This window comes from Neopsephotus bourkii, unplaced genomic scaffold (genome assembly GCF_033783945.1).
Source record: "Neopsephotus bourkii isolate Nb327-2 ecotype Australia unplaced genomic scaffold, CSIRO-AGI_Nbou_v1 NB_962, whole genome shotgun sequence".
Classification (NCBI taxonomy): Eukaryota; Metazoa; Chordata; class Aves; order Psittaciformes; family Psittacidae; genus Neopsephotus; species Neopsephotus bourkii.
Window position 1 is genome coordinate 2,652,067 of NW_026901456.1, and position 24,398 is coordinate 2,676,464.

At 42.6% G+C, this 24,398-nt stretch overlaps 1 protein-coding gene across 2 annotated transcripts in view; it reads right to left on the reverse strand.

Annotated features, from left to right (window-relative positions):
- GRIK1 (glutamate ionotropic receptor kainate type subunit 1) overlaps positions 1-17,199 on the reverse strand; it is a 171,311-nt gene extending 154,112 nt beyond the window's left edge. The window contains exon 1 of one of the 2 annotated variants that reach the window (XM_061359011.1): positions 16,878-17,198. In XM_061359011.1, the coding sequence (XP_061214995.1) occupies positions 16,878-17,007 (130 nt within the window). In that variant the 5' untranslated portion in view covers positions 17,008-17,198. Of the gene's footprint in view, positions 1-16,877 lie in introns of both variants that reach the window. The other variant, XM_061359012.1, reaches the window with a different exon arrangement.
- Positions 17,200-24,398: the final 7,199 nt, after the last annotated feature.

Here is a 24,398-nt window from a genome sequence, read left to right on the forward strand (position 1 = left end):
TTCCTTTTCTTTACCCTCCTTGTGTACTGGTGCTTGAGCTCCTGATGACAGGAGATAGCAAGACTGCAGTAAAGAGCTATTGTAGCAGAACTCCAATCACTGAATCTCATAAAAATTATCACCTCTATAAGGCAAGCTTGCAGGCTTCAGAAGCAACCTCCAGCTCACATTTTTAGGGCTGAAAGGGCAGGAGAAAGGAGCACAGATTGAAAAACGGTGACAGGAATTTGGAGGACTATAACCTACTTTAGTGTGCCAGCAAATGACTACAGCCAAACAGCACAGTACTGCTCCAGGTCTGCTGTTCCTGTTACCATATGTGGTCCATATGTATAAACTATATCACCATATGCAGATATCACTGTAGAAATGTATCATTTGCTTTCCTAATGGACCCATGTCCCTTCCTCATATTGCAGCAGTCTGAGTCATTGAGAAAACAACTCTCCAAATCCCAGCTCCTCTTCCACCAGTTTACGTAGGAGAGGACATCATACCCCTTGATCGCTGTATGCTCTCTTTGCAAGGATTTTTTCTTCCTTCTAATGCATACATAGATGTTTATGATGAATATTCTGTGTTGCAAAGGACTTTCACATTAAGATGAAAAATTCTCTTTGATTTTGTGCTTTACTAATCTTCCACAACGTAACAGAGCAGTGTAAATTTTGAGACGCGTGAAGGATGTAGATCACACTTTTTGAATAACAAACATCAGCGTAGTTCTGAACATCTTATGCTCCTTGAATTCTTGAAACACATTTCCCTGTAATGAAGAGAAAGCTGAGCTACACTGATGAGCCTGGTATTCTAGACATTGTTATCAAAGATCTTTCCTTTTATGTCTGTCTACATCCTGATTGCACTGTCTCCCAGGCTGGAGGGGAAGGAAAGATATTGTTGGTATCAAGCCTGTATGGCTTGAAGGGAAGTAGCATCACATCTTAATCTGTTCTTGCCCCACAAGAAACACAAATCTCACCATAACTAATTTGTTTTGATTATACATCTTCAGAGAGTGTAGAATGGGGGAAAACTATTTTGCTACCTTAGATACAATCTAGTTTGTATAATAACAGATGCATCTGATTTCTTAAGCCAAAAACTTAAGTCTCTTTTCCATCTGGATTTTCTAAAGAAACAAAGCTTGCAAAATCATGCTATCTGATCATCTCAGTCCTGTTAACACCAATAATTTAACCACTGGCCACCTTTAGCCAAGTTTGACAAATGGTAGAGATCTCAAAGTCATGCAATTCCTACAAATTTTGTGAAAACCTATTTGGGGAATGCAGTAAATGGCTTCACCAAGGGAAAAACTCATTACCTGCAGGTTTGGTCTGCTGGCTGTGTATGTCTTGGGAACAACAGTTCTGCCTCTTGCTGCTTGCTATTCGGAGATAGGCAGGAGGACTTTGAAGAAAGGGGAGAATCACAGGTGATTCTGTGGGGAGGAGGTCAACAGGGAACTAGAAAGGCAGCTGAGGTTGCAGTAACTGTAGGACGGAAAAAGGCAGAAGACAAGCCTAGGCTTCAGTGGGCCAGGTCTTCAGCAAATAGTTTGTTTCTTCGACCTTTATCTATCTATCTATCTATCTATCTATCTATCTATCTATTTCCTTCCTTTTTTCCTTCATTCACTTGCAATATAAGCATTACTGTGTCTCACAATAAATGCATCATCATTATCCAGCAAAAGAGATCTAACAGCAATGGGGTTTTCTTTAGGAGGCAGTACAAAAAAACTGAATTGATCCCGTTCTTGGATGATTTAAGTTCATCTGGCTTTTTGGAGGTCAGAGAGCACCTCAGATTTAGATCAGACCTCACCCAAAGTATTCCTGTGTATTGAGAGACTGGTAATGTAAGGGGAAAATTCAAATTAACAAATAGTGATACTGTGTTTTACATGTTCGCAGCTGCCTTTCCTTTCTTTGAGTAACATACTCCTGTGTCCACTGAGCATGTAATGAAGAAGGGCAGAAGCTAATCCATCCCAAAGTGCACCATTCCTACTAGCTACAGGAGTGATTGAATGACCTCAAAATAGTCAGACAGAATCACAGGCCGTGGGGACCCTGAGACCCGTGTACCATCCCAAGTGTGAATACAAAGGAGATTTTCTACTTTGTAGCACATCATTCAGGGTCTTTTTATTTTACTTCGGCTCTCATCAAGTACAAATGTGCCAGGCTGCCTACCATTCTCCCACTGAGAAGAGGTTTCACAAAGGCTGGGAGCTGCCTGCTGCCCCCCCTTCATACCAGGAGCTCACTGCTGGTGATGGGGAATATGCCCCGTGTGGATGGGTGTATTACCTCCTCACTTGCCTGCAAAGCTCAACAGTTTGGGTTCCTTCCCTCTCACTCATATTTTTATAAGCATTTTTGCCAGATTACATTTAAATATGACCCTTTTAATCAGGTTACTCAGTATAATACAAGCAAAATTATGACCAGATGGATGCTATTATTGCATTACATATTTTTATCTCTACTGATTCTTCTACATATTTCACAAATCATCCTATTGAAAATGTGACAGGTTTATGTCAGTCACAACAGGATTGTAACAACATTAGCTCTACCATGAATTCAGCATGACACCAAAATTGTATCATACTTGACCTTATTTGATATATTCGTGTACTGAATCAGAAGATCCATGCTAAGCTGCATAAAGGAAGGGAAGATTCTTTTCTAACAAGGCATTCTTCTATATAAACAGGGGTTTGTGCTTTTAATGTTTGCTGTGCTAGCTCCAACCATATGATTGTATGTGCATAATAACGCTATTTCTAGAAACTGGCTAGAAGATGTTCCAGCTCTCTGTTTCAAGCCTGTTTACACCACCATCAGTAGCTGGAACAACTTACACCTGATAGCATCTGTTCTTCCTATAAACTAGTGAATTCTGGCATTCTTTACATGCCTCTGCTTGGTGAGAACAAGCACGGCAGAGAAGGAAACCTTTGCAAAAGTGGGAGACCTTGAAAAATCAGCAGCTGGAGAAAAAGGAAGTAGGACGAGGCTTATTACCGTTGATTTCCTCAATGTAATGGAATCCAGAACCTTCATTTGCAGTTTGGATGAGCTGCAGTAAATTGCCCAACTGTTCTCTTCTGTCAGAATAATACACTTGCCAGAACCTCATCACTATAAACTGCCGTAGTTCCATTGACTCTGGGAAAGGCAGAGCTAAAGTAGCCTTTGGATCTTTTTTTCTGAGAAAAAGCAGTCTGTCACTTAAAACAAAGGTCAGAGAATCAGAATATATTATTTTGTACCCCATTTTATCACAGATTTTCTGTAAGAACTCACAGATAAGAGTAAAGACTGGGTTTTCAAAGAAGTTTTGCACTTAAATCTGCTAAACATGAGCAGTTTGACGTTCATGTCAATCAAACGGCTGTCCATGGGTTCATAACAAACTGACTACTGTGGAAGAAAGACTGAGTTTTTATTCTCTGAAAAAGTCTGTGTCTGCTTCCTTCATCCCTGCCAAAAGTAGGAAGTGATTTTAAATATGATACATACCCAAGGAGCTTATTAACACCTACTTTACTTACTAGGAATCAACATTTTAATTACAAGCCTTGTTTTCAAGAGGTTAAATCAGAAGTCTGGCTGACCATCGTCTCTTTCTACCCCACCTGTCTCTGCTTTAACTTAGAGGAGTAATGAAGGAACAAATTGTGCGTATTAAAATTCTAAAATGTGAAACTAAATACACTGAATATTCCTTTTAAAAACTTCTTTGATTCTTGTTAATTCTCCAATACGACTTCATTCAGCAGTGATGACAAGATATAAAACCTGACAATTTGGCACGAGCAGTAACTACATTTCATTCAGATTTTTCCTGTGCATTTAGAATTATGGATCAAATAATCAATGAAGAGAGTTTACTAACATAAATTTACATTTACTGTTACATATTACTTCTTATACCATGAATCATTACATTATTCTAAGAACTGTAATAAAATATGTTCTTGGTATTGCAAACAGCTGAGTTGCAAATACAAAAGCCAGGAATTCTAGCATTAAATAAAGCTCCCCATCAAATTTTGTTCTGCACCTTCTAAGCTTAGTTAATTAAATTACTTTAAAATCCAGTTTCTTACTGTGCAAATGCATAGTCAGCTGATACCACTGAGAAGCTCAGCCTCCCACCTAAGAAATGCCAGCCTTTACAACAGCGGTTAAAAGCCTTTGGAGAGAAGCAGCTTCACACTATTCTTACCAGAAGGTGTTAAAGATGAGCCCTGGACATAATCCTTTTTAATTTTCCCACTTCCTAGTTGGTGAGTTGACCTTGACTGGCTGCCAGACACCCACCCAGATGCTCTCTCACTCCCCCTCTTAACAGGACAGAGGTAAGAAATTAAGATTAAAAAGCTCCTGGCTCAAGGTAAAGACAAGACAGTGAGACCACATAACAGTCACTGTCACGGGCAAAAAAGGCTCAACTTGGGGGAAATTATTTTATTAACTATATTAATTATATTATTTTATTAATTATATTAATTTATTGCCAATGAAAGTAGATTGGGATAGTGAGAAACAAAGACAAATTAAAACATCAGCTTTTCCCCTTACCCTAGGCTCAACTTCACACCTTCATTCCAACTTCTTTACCTTCTCCACCCTAAGCATTACATGGGGAGTTGTGGTCAGTCCATAGCAGCTCCTCTCTGATACTCCTTCCTCCTCACACTTTTGCCCTTCTCCAGCACGGCTCCTCCCCATGCACTGCAAGTATAAACCTTCTCCAGCACAGCCTCTCCATGGGTCACAGTTTCTTCAGGGCATTTCCGCTTGCCCTGGCCTGGGGTCCTTCACAGCTGCACTGTGCATGTCTGCTCCATCATGGTCTCTTCAGAGGCTGCAGAGGATCCCTGCTTAGGCACCTGGCGCACCTCCTCCTCACCTCCTCCCCACCTCCGGTGCTTCCAAGACTATTTCGGACACCTTTCCCCACTGATGGGCAGTGTTTTGTGTTTGTTTCTTGGTGCAGTTTCAGAAAGTCATAAACATTATTGCTAAAGTTTTTGTTTTTTTTGCACATGATACTTCTAAAAAACTACACAGAAAACAGATCAAGCCTGACTCTGATGAAGCTTCTCACAGGACAGAGGGAAATTACTAGGATAAGTACAGCTGCTTGGAAACAAGATTCACCTTTTTATTGACAATGCATGATAATAACTTAGCACTCCTGAGAGAAATACTCAGGACAAAGTTTCATACAATGGCTTCCTGACATTACCTTTGTGAAAAGGAAGAAGAGGTGGGATCTCATCACCCTTTCGCTTATGGACTTGCAGAAATAAATTAGTACATAAGTCATCTTAAAACAGTAGTTGTCATATTAATTATTCTGAATTTATAAAGGGCCATTCTCTTTTCCCTCATCAGCCTTTCTCATTATCTTGCAGTGCAAAGTATTCCAATACATCGTGGAAAACAGGACTAACTTCTGCCTATATACAATAGGCTATGAAGCACCCTGATTAACACAGAAGTAACCTGCTTACACAAAGAAACATTCCCATTTAAAGCAAAGAACCAGAGGACATAAGGCATATAGCCATCTAATTAGCAAAAAATATTTTCTTTATGTTCTGATTCCGTGCTAACCCCAGCACTGCTGAAAAGGTTGAGATGTGTGCTGTGCACCTCGAGTGTCTCTGCTGATGGAGAATTTGGCAAAGCAGATGTGACCTTGATCCACTCACCCAGAAAAATGCTGTCTGCAGGAGTCCCAGGCATGTTTGCCACCACTCCAACGTAAAGGACATGCTGCTGCTCCTCCATGTACTGCTCCCAGAAGACAGGGAGCGTAGCTGCCACACGGAAAGGAAATGAGGTGCCATGATACCAATCTCCCTGTTTGCCCTCCCCTGTGAAGCTGATGAGGATGACACAGAGAGGATGCCATGGAGAACCTTGACACTGGTGCTCTTCCCACACTGGTTAACATCCTCTGGCCCCATGAATTGTCTGCACCAGAGAGTTGTGTTGCAATTTTGAGCAAGCAGCATTCGGGGCAGCTGTAGTGTCTGGCTTTTATGTGCATACATGGAATACAATTCATAAGAGGAAACAGGACTAAATTCATCCTTTTATAGACAGGCACAGAACTGTTTGCAAAACTCGATCCTCTCGGTACTATGTTGCTTTAAAGAAGCACCCACACAGCTTCCTCCCAGGGGCCTGTGTTAGGCACAGAAGGAAACAAACACAGATGAGATCTCCACACACTGAGAGAGCGAAGAGAAGGCTGGAAGCCAGGAATTCAGCCTGATAGCAGCATGCATCTGAGTAAAACAGCAGTGCATAAGTATTTCACTTGGATGCTGCAAACAATCGGATTGGGTTTTTTAAACACATCTGTGTATCATACGTACATTGGGCACCCACAAGAGAAGGTCTACACAGATCATAGAATCATAGAATGGTTTGGGTTGGAAGGGACCTTAAAGATCATTCACTTCCAGCCCCCCTGTTATGGGCAGGGACACCTTCCACTACAGCAGGTTGCTCCAAGACCCATCCAATCTGGCCTTGAACACTGCCAGGGATGGGGGAGTCCCAGCTTCTCCGGACAACCTGTGCCAGCGCCTCACCGCCTTCACAGCGAGCGTGCATTTAATGTAAATCTGCTCTTTAGATGAGAAGATGTTTCTTGATAGCTTTCCTTCATTGGCCTGTTCTGATTTCAAGATGACAGCAGAATTACAGTTTCCCACACCACTTGCTGTTCAGGGCACATCCCACACTCAGACCAGCTGCAGATGCTTTTTAATGTCAGTACATGGATCAATGACAGCACATGGTCCCCAGGGAACAGCTTGGCACCCTAATAGAAAAAAAAAAGGCTCGGGCAGCAAGGTATGCAGTGAGCCACACTGATTCACGACAGATTCTTCATTTCAAAGAGAAAAATCTGCATTCTTCAGAAAACAGTGTTCAAAAATTTAATCTTCATTCAGTTCAGTGGAGCAGCTTTATAATTTACAGCACCAGATAGAGCTAGAAGATGTAATGTGAAATATCTGAAGCAGTTCTTCCCCTGTATTAAAATGCACCTTGGGCAACAGAGCCTTAACTTCTCTTAACATATGTTTCTAGCAGATAAGTAAACAATTTGGACGTGAAATGAAAATTTTCAAGATAGTTACAGTTGGAAAACATCATCTCACATTAGACTTTGGCTGGAGTGCCCCACTGATACACTTCTGGGATGGTTTGGCATAGCTGAAAGGAAACAGCTTCGGAAGAATAAAAAGCTTTTTGTGTATAACTTGTTGGATCAGAGATAGCAAGAAGAGAGACATCATTTTTAGTTCAAAATTCTGAAAGTGGCCTTGGTGGGAGAACTGAATTGTGTGCCACAGCATGTGTCTGGATGAGCTGAGCATCTCCATTCTCAGAGAAAGGGGAAGCAGAAACAGAGGAGGCAAAACTGGGAACCTTATAGATTCCTGTGCAGAGAAGAAATCCACTCAATGCACTGAGCTGCATCAACATTTGGCTTATAACGATGGACAAAATCTATAGCCAAGTGCACATAGAACTTTACATTTGATGGCATCGACTCCGCTCCGTGAGGCTTTGTGTGCAGCAGCAATCTGCAGGTGAGTGCTGAAGTCATCCCGACACCACCACTGCAACAGCTTAGCAGCACATCACAGACCAGCAAGTCACCCCCAATGAATGTTAGCACAGTCAAAATCCAAGCGATCTCTTTTCAAAGTAAACCCATGCAAGGGATACTAAGCCATTCTCTGCAGCGAGCTCCCTCTCTGCCCAGATCCCTGACACCGGGCTTAGGGAACGTGTTACAGACAAGAGGGCTGCGTGTCCTCAGGGGGACCTTTGGCAAACCATTTCCAAATGGAGAAGCAGGAACCCTTGTATTTCTACTTTCTGTCATTAGGGTAGGCAAAGAGACTTAAAATTTGATGGTCTGGTGCTATGGATGCAGTCACTGACAGCTTTATATGAATAGCCAGAGAAGTACCTACCATACCTGTTTGCACGATGCATGTGTTGCCCAGAGCTGCAGAAACAAGCTGGTCCCTTGCCTGGATTTGTTCCTGCATATGTACGAGCTAGAAGCATGCACTGCCCCTTTGCTGTGCTGCCATAAAGTGTTCCATCACCAAATACCTCTGGAATAAGACCAACAAAAGTGTCTCATTCTTCTCTAGGGCCAGGTGCACTGGAAGAACAGCCACATCCACTGCTGATGGGTGGCACAGGTCTCCATCTTGCATGCACTAGTGATCCTTGCCATGCCTGTATGGCAGGAGAGGAACATTCCTGCATTTCTGATTGGCTTTTACCCAATGATATAGAATTATACCAAAAGCTTTTTACATAAACATGTAAGATTTAAAAAGTGAAATCCCAGAAGATGGGAAATATGAAACTGGTGCTAACTGAGCAACTTAAAAATCCCATCTTTTCTTACCCAAGTGCATACATTATTCTTCAGGATTTCTGCCTCATCTACTGCACTCTTTTGATATAGTCTTTTGCTTTTAATATTTTTAAGTATAGGCAAATAAATCTGGGATATAGCATTGTATTAACAAAGCCATTTTGTTTAGCATGAGCACAGTCTATTGTACAAATTCGTCTGAGCAGTCATAAGGGAAAACAGTATAGCAGTGACTCCATGTCCTTCCTGCACCCTGTGCAAGGTATTTACTCATTCATCTTCCATTCAAACAGGCTAACAAAGATGTTGTTTGATTTTTAAATACCTTCCTATACTCCTTCTGAATCAAAAGATGAATAAAATAATTCAAAACCAAAGCATGGACATATTTTAATCAGAAATTTAAATTTTATTTCGTTCCAAATTGTAGGGAAGAATTCTTAAGTGGCTCACTATTAGTTCTTTCAATAGTTCTCAACAGCTTCTTACTATACCACATGAGATTGCTGAAGTTATCCATCATGCATTTTGACTCACCGGCCAATCTGACAGTGACTAACAGTCTCTGAAAAAGTGTAATACAGCTAAAAAACCTGACCTAACTTTTAAACAGCTTTCTCTGTGATACTGGCATAATCAAACAGTGTTTTACATATGTCACTCTGTTGCTGCAGCTACCTGGCCTCCTCTCTGACTACTGATAGGAAGCCTTTAAGCTTGATATGGACTTCATGTCTTGAGATTAATCTCTTGGGAGCATTCCAGAGAAATCACGATTAATTTGCAATTCCTCAAAAATGAAGTAACTATTTCACATAAAATACTTTTCACATTCCATCAGGCCCAGGCTTCCTATCCATAGCCTTTATAGAAATGACTGGGTTGGCACAGGGCCCCCAAGACTTTTAGGAGAAAGCCATCTGCACAGCAGGAAGGAGCATTAAAATGGTTTTGGATTCTCTTGTATCTTTTCTTGAATGTAAGCAGAGAAAAGGTGATTTTTGTGAAAGCAAAAGTTGTATTTATTGTGTTGGGGTTTCTTTTCCCCTCTGGATATTTACATCTTGGTGCATCTAATTTTCATTTCTCCATATCTTCATCAGGCTTGAGACTGACACAATGAAAGCAAGGGACTCTGAGCCCTGAGACATGTAGTTTGTGAAGCCAGAGTTAATTCATAGCTAGCATGGCTGTAGAATTTTGTAAGGACACCTGAATATTTGATAAAGCCTTCAACTGTTTTGATGGTACAGTCTACATCCCTGCTCATAGCTAATACCATCTGAAAGCCTCTTTCGAACTGCTTAGACTCTTCCTCGGGGAAGAGGGAAACATCATGCTGGAGCAGACATGATGCAAGAGAACAAGTCAGGCCAATTCGCAGGGGTTGCTGCCTTTGCCTGGAAGCTACAGCCTACTGAAAACATTTAACCACCTTGACAGTGCACATCCTTCTAGAACTGGTACAAATAACAAAATATTTCTGTATTCAAAATACATATAATTACAGGGGCGTAAGTGTCACAGTCAAGTAGTCTGTAGGAGTGCAAAATGGAGGGGGGGGGGGGGGAATTGAAATTCTTCTGTACTACCCTTGCTAAGGCTTACCATGTTTGATCTTTAGCAGAACAGCACTCTGCTGAGCAGATGCAAAGATTGGAGAGGACATGGCAAACCATGCTGAAAAGATGCTCAGAGAAATCTGAGCAGCGAAAAGGCACTTTCAAGGGCCATACATGTTGGTTGGCTCCGAAGGGCTTCTGGCTAAGGTCAGATATCGCACCTAAAATTTGGCCACTACCCAAATCAGGAGAGGAAGGCATGTGCTCTCCTTCTTCAAAGAATCCTCTAATATCAGGGAACATCTCCAGCGTTACCTGCTTTGCACTGCACATCCAGGGCTGAGCTCCAAGCATGTGCAAGCCATTCAGGACATAAAACACCTACAAAAAAGTTGCTTAGTTACACACACCTATGCCTCTGTAGCAGCAACACTTAGCATTTCAAACTACTAATTTCCAAAAGATCAATACAAATCTTCACCTAATTTGCAAAGTATAAGGAAATGTCAAAGTTGTGATGCAGTGGGCAGAGGTCTGGGGTGATGGCACTCAAGAGACCTGGAGTCACTCCCAGCTTTGCCACAAGTTTGCCAGCAAAATACTTCAGTTATCTGGCCTTGGCTTCCCCAGTCATAAAATAAAACTAACTGTATGTGCTTTGTGAAGTACTCTGAGCTCTACTGCTTCAGAATATCAGTGTTGTTAGTATTAATTACAATTCTTGTTGAAATATGAAAGTTCATACTACATGAAACAAAGCAGTAAGGAAAGCAGTATAACCTTCCATCACATGGTAGACCCCAAAGCACCAATTTCCATGGATTTGCCTTCTAATTACAGGATCCAAGAATATAAAGTATGTGTATGAATATAAGCTGTATGTATGAATACATACAGCTTTTCAGTCTTGCAGAATCATGATAGAACCAATCTACAGAATCCAGCTTCCCCTAAAGACAGCACGATTCATAGTAGCTAAATCATTCTGCTGCATTACAAAATACAGAAGTAGTGTTACTATAGCTAGGTAAAGCTATAACAAGGCAAGACTTATAAATAGAAGGAGTATCATTTGATTTACCTGTTTAGAGACACAGCTGTAAGCCCAGATGCATGGGCCACTTGCTATTCATTGCAGGAAAGCAGAGAGTTAGAAACCTACCAGCTTTTGCATGCACTGTCATGAACCAAGAAGGCCAAAGCTCTAGGGTAGGATAAGACACCTAACATTAAAGAAGTAAGCAACTAACTGATACTTAGGCTATGTTGGCCTGACATACAGACTGCTGTTAACTGCAGAAACAGCAGTGGCAGATTAGGCAAGCCTAATTACTCACCTGGGGATCTAGCTTGCCTGCTGAGGACATTAATGACACATCTCTCCCTGGAAGGGGAAGCGGAGGTGATCTTTACTAGAAGTGAGTGGCAGCAAGCACCATATAAACACTCTGGCAAGACTCTTCTCCATTGCTCATCCAAGGGGAACAATAAATTCTTATTTCCAAACATTTTTCTTCTTTTCTTATAGCTACCTAAAGTTGTTCCCTTAAAATAACAATTTCTTTTTCCCAAAACCTTCAATTCACTGCATACACAAGTGTCTTTTCCTGCTTATTGTGTCCAAAACATTTAGAACTGAAAAGCCTGTATTAGCTACAGCGTAGTGAATGGCTCTTACTGTATTTTAACATACTTGATCTTTAAAAGAGAAAAAAAAAAAAGCATTGGGTTTTTGTGGGTTTTGGTTTTTTTATCCCAGTGATTTTAAGGTCTCAGTGAGGTACCACAGGATTCAGAGCAAACTGTCCATTCTCCACCTGAGAGCCAAAGCAATGCCTCAGGATCTGTGATAATGCTTTTAGCAGAAGTGTTGCTTGGACATAATGGCTGTGAGAAGTTTTGCCACTCCCTCATATGTGCGTAGAACAAGGAGTTTCACATACTTGTTCACTCAAAACAAGTCCTGCTCTGTATTTCTGTAGGTACTTCTGCACTCTGTCACTTCCAACTACTCAGCATTGCACCGGCACCTCCATGTCACTTAGCAATATGAAGGATGGCTGGTCTTGAACCCCAGCCAGAATCAATGTGCTGTAAACATAATTTTCCTTGAAACAGACCAGGTTTGCACATGCAGATCCAATGGCAGAACGTGGGAACAATTTCAATGCTAACAGAATTTATAATGGTCCTCTTTTAACCTTCTGATGGCGCAGTCTGAAAGCCCAAAGGGGAAAAACACTCGAACATGTAACTGTAAAGAGCCTGATGGACTCAAGAAAATAAGCTCAAAACTGATTCTTAGAGACCACTTCTAACTGGATCATATAACTGATTCACATTCCCCAGTGTCTGTGCCATCCTTCTGCTAGTTTGTGTCTTGGTACAGGTGAAGCTGTAAAGATAATATAAGGAACCTTCTGCATTATTAGAGGAATATAAAAAAAAGAAAGAAACTTCAGCAGCCCTATCAAATACTCATTCCTCAACCTGAAATGAAAAAAGATGATTATTTGAAATAGTGAAGCAGTTTTAATTTTGAATTTTGATTTTGCTCAGTGAAAGCAAATTCATCATTTGAAAGCTAATTATTTTCTAGGTAATACTATACTACCTTCAGCAGAAAAAGAAGGAAAAAGAGGGGTGAAGGGTAATAACATTCCCACTGTAAAACTTTCCCCAAATCATAAAGTCATTACTGCAAACTAAAATCTGAAGCCAACCAAAAACTGGGACATACTGGGCTTGCACGTTACAGATCCAAAGCTGTGGAGTAAAACTAATCAGTTCTTGGATAGGATTTTTTTTACTGCAGTACAATCTACAGTCTTGTTGGTCAAATCAAGCCCTTCTGAGAAAAGAAGATTAGAGACAGTTGTTTAAAATATTGGGGGGAAGCAGGATTTAATCATTATTACTGACCAGGATATACAAAAAAGGCTGTAATGAAAAAGGAGTATTGAGGTTGTACTTGTGGCCTGAATGAAAGATGTTAAGTGAAGACAGAGCCATATGCCTTCATAAACACTTTCCAGATACAGTTTTGCCATGTCACACTGATGAAGCCCAAATGTGTATTAATATCATTCCCTTCACAAACAAAATCTCAGAGTTGACGAAAAGTAACAAATTTGCTGTGAAATTAATTAGGTTTTTGTCTTTTTTGTCATTCTCACAGTGTGGGAATGGCAATGTCACACAGGAAAAAACCTCACAGCTCTAGCCCTGCTTGGGAAATACAGACATGTATTTTGAAATGTATATTGAAGATTTCAACTCATTACAAAATAATATTTTGTAAGTTAGGTTGACTTATGTGTGTCTGTTTGAATCCTTTATTTCTCAGTCAGAGAGAAATATTATGGGGCTAATCCTGCATCTGTGAAAATGCAATTCACTACACCATGGGGACTTTTGCTTAAGTAAGGAATAAATTAGCGCAGAGCATGAGCCCGTGCTTAAATATTCCATTTAACTACAGAAATACACAAATTACTGAAAATTACTTCTGGTATGAACTCAAGGGTATCTATTTCATCACCTAAAGCAATTTCTATGAAACCTAAAAATTATTCATTTGTTCATTTGCAGGAGTTGTTAATTTTAGAGATTAATTCCAAGATTCATCCAAGTATAACTTCCTACAGGTATTTGTTGAAAACTGGCACGTTCTCTTTTTCATTAACTCCAGTGATATGTTAATAGCTTGCGTAGTTTCTCAACTATTGGTTAGTACTAATCCAGAATGTAGCTTGAATGACTAACGTTTATGAATTTCCATGTAATACCGATGGAGTATATTCTTATAACCCACTAAGAAGTTTAAATGGCCTTAAGGACATATAGTATGATATGAGAAAGCTCTGCAGTATTAACAAATAGATTTTGTTGCTGCTAAGATTTCAGTGCTTTGGAAGCTGTTTCTGCAACTCAGCACCTGTTTGTCTTTATTTCTATTTTTCCTTCTATTCTTTGAGTTTATTTATACAAGCGGTAAAAGCAGGATAGATAGGAAGTTTAGGTTGATGCAGTGTAAAAAATAGGAATTTGTTGGTATTAAATAAAAAATATTAGGTTCATGAACTTTAAATATGCCCTTATATGATATAGCCTACCTGGTTTATGCGTAGATAAAGATGGTATTAGTTGCTAGCTTTTTAACATGAGCATGAAACAAATAGTAAGACAACAATATATAAGTATTGTAGTACATGAAATTGAAAACTATCTCTGATTTCAAAAACCATGTTTTTTGCTTTAGTGAGTTAAATTACTGGCCATCTAGAAATCCGTCATTTTCTTGTTTAGATGGCTAGTAAGGTAGTCATTAGCTAGATGCTGAGAAATAGCTAGAATTCCTATCGCTTGTGTGTCCTTTCTCAACTAATTAAATATCAACAAAATAATCCATTTATTTGCATTATAAGCCAGAAAAATAATTAAAAAAAAAAAAAAAAGAAAGCCAGATCACTAACAGTGGAAAATGCAATTAAGCTACTCAGGTGCAAACTGCTGCACCATTGTACAGCAGTGCTTTCCTTTCTTTAATGAACCAAAATACGAAGAAGAAAATCCGATGGCTTAATAGCACTTTCCTCACTGTCAGAAATGCTTTGGGATGATTTTTTATGTTATCAATAAGTGTTGGAAGAGTTACTGTCATCACTTCTGTTTGTCAACTTTGTGAGTGACAGATTCCACAGAGAAACTTGCTGCTCTTAACAGATGTGAAGGATTAATATTTTATAACACCATTACCTTTTAGGCAGGATAACTATGGTAATAAGAATACATTTAATATTTTATGCATTAACACCCATGTAACAGACAAGGAGCATTTATTCTCCTGCAGCATTGTTCCGGATGTGTATTTGGTTGCTGTGCTTGAAAGATGGGCAGTTTGTCATGCTTATCATTTTTGGAATTGTGGTGGAAGTAACAGAGTTACTAAGAGTACTAAGGTACCATTGCTGCAGGCACTGATGGAGCGAATGCAAAATAGAGATACACACAGATCTTGCAGCAGAGAGTCTACAAACCATGCAGAACAATTTTAAGGGAAAAGCAACGTGGGCAGCTGCCTGGGAGTCTTGCTAGACCAAACAGAAGCTGCAAAGCAAGTTACGCTTTGCTTAAACAGGGAAGGTGACAGAATCAGGAGTGCACACCCTGAGTCCCTGCAGTGCTGCTGCCAGCGGTGAAGCCAAGGTTTCATCCTGCACAGAGCTAAGCATTTAGACTATATTCAAGCAAATTTGTTTCCTTTTACACCCTGGCATGCTCATTTTTCCTTCGGAGACTATTCCCATTGAAGCTAAGCAAGTTAAGGCTGCCTAGCAGCAATGAAGATGTTTGTGTATTTCTAAAGCATCCTGCTGTACCGTGTGGCTAAGTTATTTGAGCAGTTTACTTTCTTCCACAAGTTTTGTTGGCCCTGAATTTACCCATCTGTAAGAGCTCTACGTTCCATGTGCTCCATGCCTGTGCACAGATATTCCCCTCAGCTTCAAATGTGGCACAGTTACACTGTAGGAGTGAGCAAAGAAACACCAAACTTCACCTGCATCCATGAGAAAAGAGTGAGTATACACTGATTATGGACAGTTACGAACTTACAGATTTTCAACCATAAGGTGCTCAGCGCCTTCAGTTTTCCTTCCCCCCTCCCTCCCTCCCTTTGCCTTTGTTCAGCACTTTGAGGGACTGCACCCCATTTATTTAAACGTTTCACCCATCGGGTCCCTTGCTTTCTAACCCTGTGAGGAGCTTTCCAAGTGATGTTTAAAGGAAGACTCGTGAGGAAAACTGAGCAAGGTTAATACTTGCCAGATCAAAAGGCATCAATCTTTTACTTTGCTCAGGAACTTCTGTTTTTGCTTCATGTTCAGTGTTTGTCAAAGCAAAAGAGGGATAGGCAGAGAAAACAGAAGTGTGACAGATTCAGCCTACGTCTTTTCCACAGTTTTTCCTAACCCCTAACTCTTTCGATACTTTGCATTCACCGTCTCACTTGACTGACACAAGAAACCCACTGTAGGGAGAGAGGCTTCCTGTGCACTGAGCCCCGTTTCCATGGTGCGGAGTTTTCTACTTAAAAATAAATTCCTGTTTTCTGGGGCTACGCGTACGTACAGCACTGGCGGAGCTGCCCCCACTAAGGGCTGGGGGCCGAGGGCAAAGGAGATCAACACGTCCCCCATCCCAAAAGGCTGCCCTGCTCATGCTGCAGCCGCTCGCTCTCCCCTCCGGCGCCTGAAACCTCAGCACTTTTCGGCACGCATTTTAAGGTCACTGACCCATTCCTGCGGCCCCGCGGCGCGGGGAGCCAACTTTGACCGGGTTTGGGCGCACTGTACACCCACGGCCGCGGAGCGCCTGTGCGGTGACACCCTACTCGCCCCCAGCCCCGGAGCTGCTCCCGGGATGCTCGCCCTGGACCTTTTCGCGAACCCGCTCCGCTGGGATCCCCGCGCCCAACTTCCCGCGTCCCGCCACCGCGCACCAAGGCAAACTTTCGGGAGCCGCCCCGAGGAGCCCGGCAGCGCAGCGAAGCGGGGGAGCTACGGCCGTCTCCCCGAACAAACGCCCCGCCGAGGAAAGCCAGGGGCTGGGGACAGCCCAGGCGGCGCCGCCCGCAGCCCGAGACCCGGCGCTGCGGGACCCCGCGGGCTGCGCTCAGCCCCGCGTCCCGCGGGAGGTACGCGGGTCCCGCTGCCACTGGACAGCACCGGCGCAGCGCCCGGGGCAGGCGGGAGAAGAGCCCAGAGGCGCCAAGTCCCCCGCGGCGTTCCTAGTCCCGGCAGCGGGAGCCGGTGGTGTCCGCGGAGCTGACCGGAGTGCGCAGGGCCCGCGGGAGGCACTCACCGATCCGCAGCACTTGCTGGCCGCTCCGGGGCAGGCCGGCCGAGGCGCAGAGCAGCACGAAGAAGGGCCCCCAGCCGCTGCCGCCCAGGGCCGGGCGCAGGGGCCACCGCGGGCTGTGGGCACTCGCCATCCTCCGCGCCCGCCTCAGTTCATGCCGGGCTCCGCGAGTGTGGGGCGCGGGCGGCTACCCCCGGAGGGGCCGTCTGCGCGCCGCCGCTCCGCGCAGTCCGCCCATGGCGCGGAGGCTCCGCGCCCGCCGCTACCGCGCTGCGCTGCGCTGCTGCCCTCGAACCCCGCCGCCGCCGGGAGCGGAGGGAGGGACGGGAGGGGGCGGCTCCTCCCGCGGGGCGGCCCCGGGCGGGGCGAGGCGGCTCCGGGTGCTGACCGCGAAGGGCGGTGTGGCGGGGCATCGCGCAAGCGGAGGGACACGCGCACGGACTCGCTCACGCACAACAGCGCCCTACTGTTCCGCAGCGCTGACAGATCCGCCCTGTGCAGGGCAGGGGCAGGGACAGGGACGGGGAACAGGGACAGGGACAGTTCCAGAGATGCCCCCGGTCCCTTCAGCCGAGCGCCCTGCTTTGGACTATGTGCTGTTCCGGCCCCGCGGGTCTCTGCCCGCAAGGATGGGGCCCCTTGGCCTGGGAGAAGCTTTTCCTCCCCTATGCCATCAGCCCCACAACTCCTGTTTGTTTACCGCCTGGTTGTATAGGGCGTTGAAATACGGACAAGAGGCGAAGCTGTTGCAGGGATCCCTGTATGTGCGCAGCCCCCTTCTGGGGGCCAGGCACGAGATCAGGCTGTGGTGAACAATACCTGGAGGCTGAGGGACACCCATGTAGACAAGCTGGGGGAGAGGCAGTGTTTCTGCAGTGTGTCTGGACCTCTACAGCGGGGGGGGGAAACACAGGAGCTATGTCCCTACAGTGCATTTCCCCATGTATGTCAGGAAACTCAGCAAGGGGACAGCAGGGCTGCTCACCTGGGGTCAGTAGTTCACAAAGTCTGAGTGGTGAGATCTCAAGACCAATTTGGAACTACTGAGCACAGGGGTCAGACCGCTCGCTGTCCTTGGCTTGGCCAGCAGATCACTGTCATTTTTCCCCGGTGACTTAACATTCTCAAGTGGTTTTTAAAATCTCAGTTTAAAAGGTTCAGTGAAACTCACAATGTTTTTGCTGTAAAGTAAATATATGGATCCTGAGCTGAGGTGGAAAAGAATAAAACATAATGAGAGAATGACTCCCACCTAGCAACAGAACTAAAATTACATAGCTGAGATCCAAATTTGAAATAATTCAAATCTGTTTATTTTGTATTCTCCTCCAGTCTGTCTAACTATTGTTCCAGAAATTAACTCCTCGGAGCAGTCGCAGCACATGCTGAAGTGCAATGGAAATGTAAGCACCTACATTATGTCTCCCAGTCAGTCTCAAATGTTTCCTAAAAAGCCTGCCTATACTGTTTACAGAGCAATTTAGGCTATTCAGGAGTTCTCATTACTGAGATTCCCATCCATGGTACTAGTTAGTGCCCCACTTTACATGTCTTACAGCACATTTAACTTGCACCTTGGAGGATTTTTGCCCATGATGTTTATTTTTTTTGTTTGTTTACCTAAGAGGCACCCTTTCCTAAGGATCAGAGCTCAATTCACTGGCAGGCACAAGCTCCCTGCCAGCCCCCAGGGTAACACAAATACTTTTCCGTTAGCTTTCATGCCTTGTCTCCTGCTCCCTACCACGGTGCCAGTGCGTAGCTTGGCCTGTGCCTTCTCTGGGGTCAACAGCACTCCACAGCTTCATGTGGCAGCTGCTATGTTGGCATCCCTGTTCCAGCCCCACACCCCCTTTTCACATCTCTGTGTGACCAACAGCCCCCATCCCTTGCTCTGCGGGACATGCCCTAAGAGAGGGTAAGAGACAGGCTTACTGTGTACCTTCACTTGTCTCATGCATGTCACACCAGCTAAAAGTTACAATTATATTAAATCACTGGTGTGGTTAATAACTACATGTACACTTTCACTTAGGAGGTAGAAAAGGAACCTGTCAGGCCCCCCTAGACTGGACTGAATGGCTCAGTAACTTTTGCACCATTTTATAATCTGTCATTACCTTTCAAATAACAAATCAAATGAGAGAAGGTGTGCACCTCCTAATTCCAGAAAATCTCAGCCACTGAGCAAAGGCTAATAACAGCCACCATTCAGGTACACATTTATCTACTGTACAAACCATGCGGCAGAAGTATCTCTGACTGGACTGGTACGCTTCATTTTCACAGTCATGCTGGCATGGCAAATAACAGTGATATAACAGCAAATACTGTTTTCCAAAGGGAAGTCATATTAGTTCCACTTGACTGAGAAATGGTACTATTTTGAAAGAAAAAAAAGGGAAAATATTTCATCAGGAAAATACACCTCCTGATGTTTTCAGAACCACTTGTCCTCAACATAAACGGGTTCCTGCAGAAGTCAAAGACACCACGACATTCATTTCAGTGAGATAAGAAGTTGATCAGAGCTTTATACTTTTGAAAATACCATTGGTTTTAGCCTTCTGCTTCTTTGAAGCCCTTAAGAACAGGGACTGAAAAGAATGGGAAAAAACGAGAGCTTAGTAATAACTGTGAGAGGGTGATAGAGGTTTGCAGCCACTTGCTACCAATAGTAGAAACCTGAACAGCTCGAAGTCTGCTGACCCTTTGTGGCAGGAGTGACTCTTAGGAAGCTTGAAAGAGGTTCTAGCTCCTGCTTCAGGGTGTGGCTAAGCATTACCTAAGTTGCATTCCATGGCTTCACACATAAGGAGCAATGGCTTTTGAAAAACTACCAGTGGTTATGGAACACCCCAAACTGTCCGTAATGCTGCAAAGACTAGCCAAACTATAAAGTGGCAAATAGTCCACTGGCTATTGTGGAAGATCTTTTTTTCTCAGTTCTTGTTTTATTTGTGTGTATGACCCCTCTGTCCCGTACTGGTCGGAGCAGACACGTAAGTGCAAGGTTGTGTTTTTATGTTTTTTCACAGGAAAACTGACAGATGGGGGGAGAATCTTGAACCACCTACCTTGAGATTTAAAAAAAAATCCTCTTCTAAAAATAATTCTGAAAAAATATTTTAAAATTAGAAATTTTGAAACTTAAAGGAACACAAGAAAATTTTGACTGAAATTTCCCTGGAAGTATCCTACAGCTTTCTAATTTTACAATAAGCTCTAATCCATACAGGTCTTTTGTTGCCTGCAGCATAGTAAATCGCTGAGTAAGCTGTATCCCACAAAATCATAGCATGCTTTACAGGAAGTCTTGTTTTATTTCTGGCTGATATTTTAACATGAGAAGTCTCAGTACAGTTCATCTTACCGGTCTCCAGTTATCAATACACTCAAATCTTAATCTCCTCTTGGACTTCGTTCAGAAGGAGCAGGAAAAAAGCCAAGGTCTCTTCCCAATCTTTTTTCTCCCAGTTAAGCAGGTTTGAATGCCCAGAGCCTTAACGCGTGAGCTGTTGTTCAGCTCATACTGGCTGTCACGTTTTCTTATTCATTGCATTGCCAATATTTGGATGAATTTATTAGTAAGTTGTGTTGGAATACCTTGGGAATGAAAAGTAGTGTGTGTAATCAAAGTCTGTTCTTGTCACACAGCATATTTATATTACAAATGGCAACATGGGGATGGGGTCCTTTACACAGGAATTTAAAGTCTTTATTCTTGTTTCACAAAATCAGATTCCAGTTAGTGATGTACTCTAGGTTACCCTGCTCTTGCAAGGGGGTTGGACTACATGATCTTTTGAGGTCCCTTCCAACCCTTGGGATTCTGTGATTCTGTAATGGATAGCTACCATGCAATTTGCAGTTTAAGTAATACTATTAAGCTAATAGCTAAAACCTTCCTTACTCTCAGGGCCTCATAGTGGAGTCTGGGGATGTAAACCACCTGCTTCCCATTTTGCATCCATTTCAGGATTCTGGTTTTGAGTTTGGATGTGGTCAAAATATGAGAAGGACAAGTATATGCAATTTGTAGGAAAATTTGAAAGTTTCCAGAAAATCTTAACATTTTCTCAATTTCTTGATCAAGTTCTGAGAAATTTTAGCTGTGTAACATCTCAAAGTCCTGAACACAGCACAAGACAGCTAAAATATGTACACAGTCTAAGCTACTTTCTTACTGAGTTGTGACCACAGGCTGCAGTTAGCATTAGTTTGGGAAGGCTGTGTTTTCCACATCGCCTAAAAATGACCTCATCAAATCGGCATTGTGCTTTTGCAACAAATCTTAAAAAAAATCTTTCACTCCAAATGTATCTTTGTAAAAAGCTGAAGAGTAATAGAAGAGACAAAAACATCCCTTTTTTGTCCTTTTCTCTTTCCACTTGCTCAAACAGTTTCTTTCAAGATCATTTGCAAAATCAATATCACTCCAAAGGAGATAGGAACTGAGAGCCCAAATGATTTGTCGAGTTCTTCATCTCCTGCACCCTGGCACCTGCAATGGTTCCTTTGGTTTCAGGCTTGGGTTTGGCTGCTCTATCAGCATTTGGCCTTCCACTGTGTCTCCTCCTCAACCCTTCTCATGTGCCTGACCATAGTGCTGCCCCTCCAACAGCCCTTGTCTCGCCCAGAACTGTCATCACCAGGAATCTGTACTATGTGCCTGAAAAATTCTGCCAGTGCTGCAGAGGGGCTCTCTTCTGATCCACTTCACTGACTGGGAACACACAAGGAGCAAGCCCCAAGCATCCCTGCAGTCAACAGGAACACAAATAACCTTTATGCCTCTGAGGGTGCTGTTGCCCATGAAGAACAGCTACCCTGGGAGAGCAGCTACCGAGATCTGTGGAAGGTGACATGATGAGACAAGAAATCTGGTCTGTAGAGCACAGCTGGTGGATGTGAGTGATGGAGCTCCATGCTGGCATTAGCAGGGGAGAGGAGATAGCTCTTTCAAATGAATTATTCTAGATTTCCCTTACATGCCTTCAATTTTGCTTCAGTTGAAGTCAAAGATTATTTTTATAATTTTTTCCTTCTCTCTTTAGCAACGTGTTTCCAAACCACCACCAAATCTCATGGGAGGAGATTAAATTATTTTTCAAAGTTTAAAATGTTAAGACACGAGTGTTTTTACTAAAGCATTGCAATACACAGGAAAGTGAATATACTTTTTTTTCACCAATGAAAATAGCATCATGATTACAGCAAGTTTAAACATCACATTTGAAAAAGCTCTTTTTGGTTCAAGGGCTCTCTTTATTTATGTTCCCAAAGCCATAAATGCAGTTCTCCCCTTTCCAAACTCTTTTCACTAAAAATGCTACAATGAATCTCTTAGCAATCTAGCACTGATCCACTCCATTGAACTGGTCTAACATTAATCTGCAAAACTGCTTCTCTGAGCAGTAGATACTTTTATCCACCATACTATTTGGCTAAAAGACATAAATAAACTGCAACTCAAATGCAACCCACTGAAAACTTCTCCCAGGCAAATAGACATTATATTTTTTCTCCAGTATGATACACTAGAGACTTTCTGAAAAAGAAAACTTACTGTAGATACACAGAATACCCTGCACATCTTCCATTAAAGAGATGACTTGTATCAATTTCTGCTTAGTCACAGTATTAGAAATCTAGAAATTTCCACTATCGTGAGTTAAGTCAGTGTGAGCTTCCAAACATTTGACCAAGAGCAATGCTTCTGCCCTGAGAAGCTCGTCATATTTCCTTTGGCAGACAAAAAAAAAAAAAAAAAAAGAGAAAAAAATCAACCAGAACCTTTTAGCAGATAATGCAGAGGGGAGAAACATTAATACCAGCTTCTTATTAAACTGCACTGTTTCCCCAGTGTATATTTCTCTTTTCTGCCATTGAGTTACTATTAATTATGCGTAAGTTGGTGGTGTAAATTAACGACTGTTCCAAATCTCTAACCAGGATTATTTAAATGTGTCCTAACTCATTTTTCTCCTTCCACACTCATTTCAAAAAAGTGACTTAAATGTCAAAAAGAGAGTATTTCACTTTATTATTGTAGTACCACAGTACTGATGAAATTGAGTGGGACCTGAGGGAGAAAGGATGTTATGAACCTGCTATTTTCTGCCCTGCTCTTCTTGGATTGACAAGATCAAAGGAATTAATTCCCTTGATTCTCCAGAAATACATCTTTTCCAACTCTGATGCAGTCAGCAGCGCACAGAGTGGGGAGAACTTCTGCTTGCCCTCACCTCTTACTACCAGCTGGAGTAGCTCTGTGGTGGTAAGTACCTCCCTGTTGCAGCAGATCCTAGGAGTACGTGCAAACTTTGGAGGTCCCTCAGAACTGCCCTGCTTCTTGTTACAGCTCATCCTGTGTTGTGCAGCTCAGTCCACCCCAGACTGAAATGACCCTGCTCCCAAGGCAGCTAGAATTGTAGTAAAGAGTGCCAAGAGTGGTTTTGGCATCTGTGGACCCTTCTCCACTCATCCACAGATGCGAATCAGGGTTTTGGAAAAAATTCTACATTGCTTAGTAAAGGCTATAAATGTATCATAACAATGAAAGCTTCTTTTTAAGCATTAATGATTTACATCTTGATAGATCACATCACCATTTATGCAGTATCTGGCTAAATTAAATTCACAGAGAACTGTAGGTTTTGGTTTTAAAACTCTGTATTTGAAGGATCACAGAAACCGTGTTTGCTTTGTCAATGTTTTGTCTTTTACTTGGCACTTGTATGATCTATTTTATATATCCACAAATACTAAAATATGAAAAGAATCAAATAGTGCCTGATTAGGTGCTGAGAGGCCGGCATGTGTCAGAGAGGAAAGAGAAGGATTTTATTCCTTGGGGGATAAAGAGGGATCTTTCATCCTATTTGTACCCTCCACTGTGCTACTTGTGAAATGTAAGGACCCACCTGAACCTCTCCCTATGCTACAGCTCTTGACAGCTTTATTGGTACTGATAAATAACCCATGCTCATTGCTGGGTTTTCAACAAGGCCAGATCTCAACACTGGCTGCAATATCACTCGGTGAACTTGAAGAAGCTTTCTTTCTTTGAGCTCCTTCATTTTCAGACAAGGGTCATCAGTATGTACTTGTGTACATGTACTTTTATATATACAAAGAAGTACAAAGAACACCATCATCCAGCTACCTTGGACTGCCTTGGGTCCATACAAGCCAGCCCTTGGTAGGGCTGGTGAACACAGCTCTTGCCTCGCAACCCTCAACACTATATGATCTGCCCCAGAGGGTGCTGGTGGTGCAGAGCCCAATAAGGAGGACACATCTGCAGGCAAGATGAATGGATAAAGCAGGGTAACATGCTACTGTGGCTCCTTTGTTGCCAAGGCCATCCCATGTAAAGATACAAGTGCCATTCTACTGTCTAGCATCACTAACACAGTTCTCTGCTCAGGATAATTCACTGTATTTCTTAGTAGTACATAAAAGCTTGGACAGCAAAGTATGTCCAATACCTTTTATTCACATGCCTGATAATGAGGTGCA